The sequence below is a fragment of the Terrapene carolina genome, unplaced genomic scaffold, assembly GCF_002925995.2.
Source record: "Terrapene carolina triunguis isolate 2854851 unplaced genomic scaffold, T_m_triunguis-2.0 Scaffold130, whole genome shotgun sequence".
In the NCBI taxonomy this organism is placed as follows: Eukaryota; Metazoa; Chordata; order Testudines; family Emydidae; genus Terrapene; species Terrapene triunguis.
Window position 1 is genome coordinate 33,177,987 of NW_020664481.1, and position 7,297 is coordinate 33,185,283.

Here is a 7,297-nt window from a genome sequence, read left to right on the forward strand (position 1 = left end):
GTTTTATGTCTGTCTGCTGTTGTATTTAATGTTTGTTACAGTAAAAGCAAAAGTAAATTTCTTGAATCGCAGGTGGGGTCATAAAAATCTAAGTGCATTTAACTCAAACTAATGGGGAGAGCGTACACTGGTGTTCCAGTGAATGCAGATGGCAGGATTATAAAATGGCTACCTAACATCAGAATTCAGCCAAGAACACTAACATACATTCACTTATCAGCATCTGGCTGAAAGTTGTACATATATTTTTATTTTATACAATGCCTATTGTGACATCTGTCTTACAATAAAATACCCCACTAGAATCTAAAGAAAGTACACAGATAAATAGCTGGGGTGTTTTGGCTGAAGGCTATTAAGGGGTGAGGAAAATAAAAGTAGATGCAGGAGGCTTACAAAATTGGCTACTGGGCCAGCTGCTAAAGTCAGTCTGTATAAGAAACTGGTGATCTCGTTCTGCAAGGGAATTCCACTAAAAGATCTGTCCTCTGCCTGGTCCTAACTCAATTTAAGGACTAATAATCAACCCCAACACCTACCAAAAACTGTTTTATTAGCCTTGTACAAATAGCAGCAGTGGACCCATTTGGGCAGTGAGTATAGAAGTCTGTGTTGACATGCTGATGCTGGTGGGAGAACACCTAGAAATCTCGGGTGATCCAGGCAAATGGTTTGATACTGCAGATTCTGTGCTATGGTGATGAGTACCTTTATTTAAATGTATAATTTCTTAATAGTAAACTCTGGAAAGGATGCCTTACGCTATGCCTCAATATCTGCAAGAGATGCACTGATTACAAGCACCAGTTGTGCCCTCTATGGAAAAGTTTAATGTTGTTGGCATCTTTTGGCCTTCCAAGAACAGTCTGTCTACAAACTATTATGCTAGAAAGGTGTGAACATCGCTTCTATTCTGTAGCTCTAGCGAATCTCTATTCTAAAAAGTTTAGTGAGTCATCTTTATAGTAAGAGTTTGTAGGTGGTGGTGTGGAGCTAAGAAATAAGAACCACCCATTGTTTTACAATACAGACCCCCTATCCTGCTTATAGAAGGAGTCCTAAAGGCCCATCTGCTAGATCTTCATGAAGCATATCCAAGGGAGAGCACAATTAACAGTCTTGGGAGTAGGTCCATTTTACCATATCCGCTTCTGTCTCCAAAGTAACCATGTATGCTGGAGCCAGAGTATAAGTATTAAGTAAGTAGGCTATTTTATGACTTAGACAACTCATTTACAGTAAACTTATTTTTTAATGGAAGTTTTTACAAAGTAACAGATTTCAAAACCAGTGGTTCACAGGCTGCATATAATACAAGATGGGTCATAACAGCTGATTAACACATATGTCTGCTATGGTAATGGACAAATATGAATACTGCTATTCACCAACTGATTTTTTTTTTTTCCAGTTTGTCAATGGGGAAGTAGTTGCAAAACAACACAGAGGAAGCTCATGGGGGAACATTCTCCTGCAAGCTAAGAAACTGCACCTTTCATGAGTTTCACTGCTCAGATCAGTGTGCTTAAAGTGTAGAAGTGATTTTGGCATTCAGTGTGTCCAGCGAGATTTGACTCTCCCCATTGGGGTGGGGAGAGAAAGATGAGAGAACTGAAGAGGTAAAAAGCCAAATCCTGCTTTCACCTCTCAAATTAACGCAGACACACCTGAACACAGCAGAACCACTGCAATATCTTTCTGGTGGGAGCACGCTGTGGATCTGTCTTCTGTGGGTGCTTCCTGCATTTCACTGCACAGATAGGTTTAGGGGAGGGCAAGAGTAGTGGGACTAGTATTTCATAGGCCTGGAAGTGAATCCCCTGCTCTCATGGCAGGACAAAGTATTATCTAGACGAGCTACACAACTACCTCGTTGGTTATGGAGTGGTCATTCTCTCTCCCCTACCTGCCTCAGTGCACAGCATGGCTGTTTTCTAGGGACAGGATTTGCTCCAAATAACATAAGTGCTTGACTGGTAGTGTATCCCTTACAAATATTTGAGAAAAGGGGAGATATTTTCAGTGTCTGTTTTTTTTTTTTTTTTCTCCCTACTGCCATTTCCTAAGCCCCGCCATGGTAGAGACTCTGGGGAGAACAGTCTTTACTGGATGAGATGGGAGTGGACTTGAGTAAAAGACTAGTAAGGATTTATATTGGGCCTAATGTATCAATATTTTCACTTAACACTAGTAACTTTCTGATAGGCTACTGGACACAGTATTTAAAAAAGCAAACCATTTTTATCTGCAAAAGGATTTACGTTTTGAAAGATTCAGACTTGATGTTTGTATTTTTTACTTTGTGTTTTATTTTGGGGGGTTTCCCTGGATTTTCACTGAATGTGTCTGATCTGACTGTATATAATTAGGCTTTGAAAGATTTGAGTGTTTTTAAAAATGAATTTCAACCAATATCTGTTTGTCTACAAATATTTTCATTGACTTAAAATGTTGCAGTAGCAGGAAATCAATTTTAGTCTAATACTAAATTTTATTTGAGACAAAGATTGTGGATAGCGAGATTCATAAAAAACATTTTAGTATCACTTTAAGAACTGTTCATAGATTTTAAAAGATGCCTGTAGGGTAAATATATACTTTTATGCTACCACACATAATTGGAGCACATGTTTATATTTCTTTGCAACTTTGACCCTAATGCCCTTTGACATTATGCTGGACTCTGTACTAGCAGACTGCTAACATGACACTATAGAAAAACTAAAATTAGACTCTTCTTTGCCCACATTTTTCTTCCTTCTATTAATCTCTTCTCTCAATAGCCCAATAATAAGCCACATCAACATTCATATTTAGAGTAGTACTCATTTCCATATATATCCATCCAGGGTTAATAACTGTTAAACCTTCCCCTTACTTACCAAACGCATTTTATTCATTCACGTTTGTTCTGTATTCACTTAGTTTTAACTCTGTTTTATAGATGTACATAGGTATAAAATAGGCTGCTGTTTTTTAGGTATGGCATTATACACAAGAGTACGATGGTGTGCTATTCTGTATAAGAACACGCACAGATATTTGGGCCCCTATCCAAAACTCACTTAAGCCAAGGGAGACTATGATTAGCTTTCGTGAATTTTGAATTCGGTCCTTAGTGCAGCGTTGTTTATAAATAGTGCAATATTGCTTACACATTGATAAATCCACACACAGCTTATGTTTTCTTAAACTTTCTCTGTACATTTTGATTATTTTAATGGAGGAATAAATCAGTGGATGGATAAAAATACTGTAAATCTAATCAGTTTCTTTCTGAAAAATACATCTTTTCAAACTAGACTCTATATTTTAACTTATATTAATTCTTGCAGTATTTTTACTTTCTGTACTCTGTATTTTTGTGGCCTGCAGATGTCATCTACACTTTATCATTGCAAAGTAATTAAAGGGAATTTTATCAGGTTACAGATCATATTTTAAGAAAAAATCCTAACCTGTTAACACCTGAAAGTATTAAAGGTGAAAGACTTTGCAAACTCTTACTTTACTTTTTTCATAGGAATGCTGTTTGCCTTTTTGCATGTCATTCTGCTTTGAATGAAAACAGACTAGCTAGGGCCACTTTCTGGTTGTGATGCATTAGCATTGCACTGTTACAAATAAATCAGAGAGATTTATATTTTTATTGATCTTTAAATTCTCCTAAGCCTACCCTGACTTAAAGTAACTAGTGGTAGTCCTAATTCATGGACCTAAACCAAAGCAGCACCAGTAGGTTCCTTTTAGAAGCAAGTAGTGTTTCTACATAACATGCTTGTTTTTCTTACACATTTTTACATAAAAATGTGGGGATGAATTTTAGCCTTACCAGGACACAGCAGTTTTATAAAAGCTTTTCTGAAGCTCATGTGGCATAGTGGGTATAAAACAGGGTTAATGGCTGAGTTCAGCCACAGAAGCCAAAATGAAGTCTCATAGAGAGAATGATGCACACATTGCCCATGACAAGCTGCTCTAATGATCATCAGAAGTGTATAAGGAGCCCAACACAAACCAAACACACAGACAATAATTGCTAAAGACTTGGCTACTCGTTTGTCCCGGGAAAGTCTAACTCTGTTTGCCATGCTGTTGGCAATGTCTGTTCTTCTTGTGGTGTTGCAAATGTTTTCTATAGCTTTGTAAAAACTGCCCCTGGGTTGTTTAGTCTCAACATCCACCTGTAAAGGTGGTAAATCTTGACCAACATTAAAATCTAGGGACTGGTTATCAAGTTTACATAGGCTGAGCCTTGAACCGCAGGGTCTAGTGGGTGAAAGGCTACTAGCTCTCCTTTTCTTATCTCTCTGTCTGGCAGTAGGTTTTACAAAAAATATTACATGCTCTCTTTTTTTCCCTTGGAAACTTGTTTCACAGTCCTCTTGACCAGGTGCTAGGTTTTCGTTTCTCATGGGAGTGCGCTTCTTGATGTTGATGTAAATGCTTAAGTTAAAGTATGTAACGCTAATGAAAGGTGTAAAGAATTCAATAGTGGAAGCAATCATTAAGAAATACCAATTGTAGAAGAATTCAGCATAGCACTCTCCTTCAGGGAGGATAGTTTTTTGAGCAATATACTCCCAACTGATGATGGCTGGTCCATAGAGAAGAAAAGCTGCAATCCATACAATTATCATCTTTAATACGGCATTTCTAGTCATCCCCTTCTGAGCTCTGTAACTGACCTAAGCAATGAAAAAAGTATCAAATTATGTTCATGCTCCCCAGAACAATTCAATAACCTATAACTACAATGTTAAGGATTCCTGTTTTATTTTTATGTTGTACCTGCTGGGCACACTTAGTGTGTTTAGCAAGAAAAGGTTTCATTTTTGTAACAAACCAAAGCCATTCCTGCAACTTCCTTTCCAACACCCACCATTTAATAAAATAGGCACCCTTCCAGCTGCTTGATTGTCCATGTTCTGTGGACAAAGAATTGCACCTTGCACCATTCCTAAGAGCTGTGGACTGCACAAAACACATGCATTCTCGAGGAAAGGATCATACTTCTAGCCCCAGTCAGAGGTTGCATCTGTTTCATTGTAGTAGCTATGATGTCTGCTTATGGGATATTGTGGGAGTGAATTTTTGTTTCTTAGTTTTTATATTTTCTCCTGTGGGATTAGTTAAGTAACTTAAATTACATTTCCAAGTGATGAGTTGAGTTTACAGAACACCTCTGCAAACGCTTACTAAACTGTAGGAAAGGCTGTAATGCTTAATTTTGGTAGGACAGGCTATGATCACTAAAAATTATTAGGTCCCCACCTGTCTTACTGCCTCAGTCTGTGACTTGTAATAAACAATGGATATTAAAATCAATATTTTGGGAAATCTTACTGTTTCCCAAACAAAATCAGAAAGAAAAGCAATGACATGAAGGATAAAAGGAAAACTACCATGCAAAAAGGTGCAAGCTATTTCTGCAAAATGACTACTCTCACTCCACAATGTGTATTTCAATGAATGCCCAAATATTGAGGGAAGTGGGGGCTATAGCAATGGTCACAGGTGTGTGTGTGTGGGGGGGGGAGAGACAGAAACCTGAATTGAAATCCTATGCTGGTCCTTGACTTGCTATAAAATGAGGGAGATGGAACTTCCCTGCTTCGCATGCTTGTTGTGGCCTTTAATTAGTATTTGTCACGCCTTGCACAGCCAAGTACAACTGCTTGTGAATGTGACTCTACTTCCCTGCCCTTGTTTTAACCTAGCCTCTAGGCAACTACTCTGCATCCCTCTGTGAACTGTTAAAATTCAGTTCCTCCTAACCTGAAGACTCAAACCAAATCAATCTAAGCCTTGCTTTGTTTTGCTAAGGTAGCATTCAGTCCCCGTGAGTTCCCTGGAGCACGGTTGGCAAGCAGTGGTAATAATGCAGACCGTGCTGAACAGCCTCAAAACCCACATTCTCCTTTGCCTTTATTAGCGGGTCCGATCTTATCCCTTTTAACCCAGGCTGAGCGCTGCTGCAGCGAGGGGCGTGGAGCTCCAGGCAGGGCCGGGGTTCAGGTAGAAGGGCTCTGTCCCTTACCGCTTTGGTAACGGAAATGAATCTGTCGAAGCTGATCAGGACGATGTTGAAGACGGAGGCGGTGCACACCAGGTAATCCACCACCAGCCACAGCTTGCACAAGCCCTTGCCGAACTTCCACTCGCCCGTCAGCACGTAGGGGATGTAGAGCGGGATGCAGAAGCCACCTGCGGACAGAGAGCTCAGCACCGCACGACCCCACCTGCCCCCCGGCTCCGCGTCCTCCTGTTTTAACCCGCCCGGCACTTCCAGCGGGGCAGGCCCCGAACGTTTAATGCCAGCTGGCTGGTGGTTGAGCCCCAGCGTACAGCCTGGGCCCCTATCCCCTGGGGAAAGGTGGGGGCTGCACTCGCCCTGCCCCCGGGAATTAACCTGTTCCAGCCCCAGCTGGGCACAGTGCTGCCCCGCTCCCTGGCCGGGCCCGGGGGCGGTCCCCACCCCGGCTGCAGCGCCCAGGGACTGGCTCTCCGCGCGCTCAGCCTGCCCCGGGGTCCCAGCGCGGGGCCGGGCCATGCCCCTGGCTGTCCCAACCAGTTCCGGTGCCCGGCTCCCGCAGGCGCGCCGCTGGGGGCGGAACTCACCCACCAGGAGGTCGGCGAGGGCCAGGTTGAGGAAGAAGAAGTTGCCCTGCGTGCGGAGGCTCCGGTCCACCACGAAGGCCAGGATGACCAGCGCGTTGCCCAGCACGGTGGCCAGCACCAGCAGCCCCATGAGCGCGGCCAGCAGCACCGAGAGGCCGGCGGAGAACTGGCCGGGGTGCTGAAGCAGCTGCCCCGCGCCGGCCGCGCACGCGTTGCCCAGCGCCGCCGGGCGGCTGGAGAGGTTGAGCCAGGGCAGGTCTCCGGGCATGGCTGCTGCGCTGGGCGGAGGGCACGGCAGGGCTCAGGTACGCGCCATCCCTGCCCGTCCCGCGGCCGGGCTGGGGCGCGCCCGGGAAGCCGCTCGCTGGACGCCGCCGGCTCGGAAGGCGAGTCGCGCTCTGGAGCCTCTGCTCGAGCTGCCGGAGCAACTCCAGGGCGGGCGGCGTCCCCCGCCCTGTCCCCCCCAGCGGCCGGCCGGCGGGGAGGCGGGGACTGGCGGGAGGGCGGGGGGACGGAGCTGGGCGCAGAGGCGCGGCCAGCCCAGCCGCGCGGCGGGGAGCGGAGTTCCCGCCCGCAGTGAGTGCGCTCGGCCTGAGGCGGGCTGTTATTTCCTTAGACGGTACAAACCGCTTCATATCTCAGCCCCCGCCTGCGTTTGTTCCACGCCTTAGCGCAG

The 7,297-nt window shown here is 44.4% G+C and overlaps 1 protein-coding gene across 1 annotated transcript; it reads right to left on the reverse strand.

The window, feature by feature from the left end:
• Positions 1 to 3,467: 3,467 nt before the first annotated feature.
• Positions 3,468 to 6,889, reverse strand: LOC112106472 (histamine H3 receptor-like). Its single transcript, XM_024199741.2, has 3 exons — positions 6,622 to 6,889; positions 6,041 to 6,207; positions 3,468 to 4,688 (listed from the first exon to the last, which is right to left on the reverse strand). The coding sequence occupies exons 1-3, from the start codon at positions 6,887 to 6,889 to the stop codon at positions 3,798 to 3,800; spliced, it is 1,326 nt and encodes a 441-aa protein (XP_024055509.1). The 3' UTR covers positions 3,468 to 3,797.
• Positions 6,890 to 7,297: the final 408 nt, after the last annotated feature.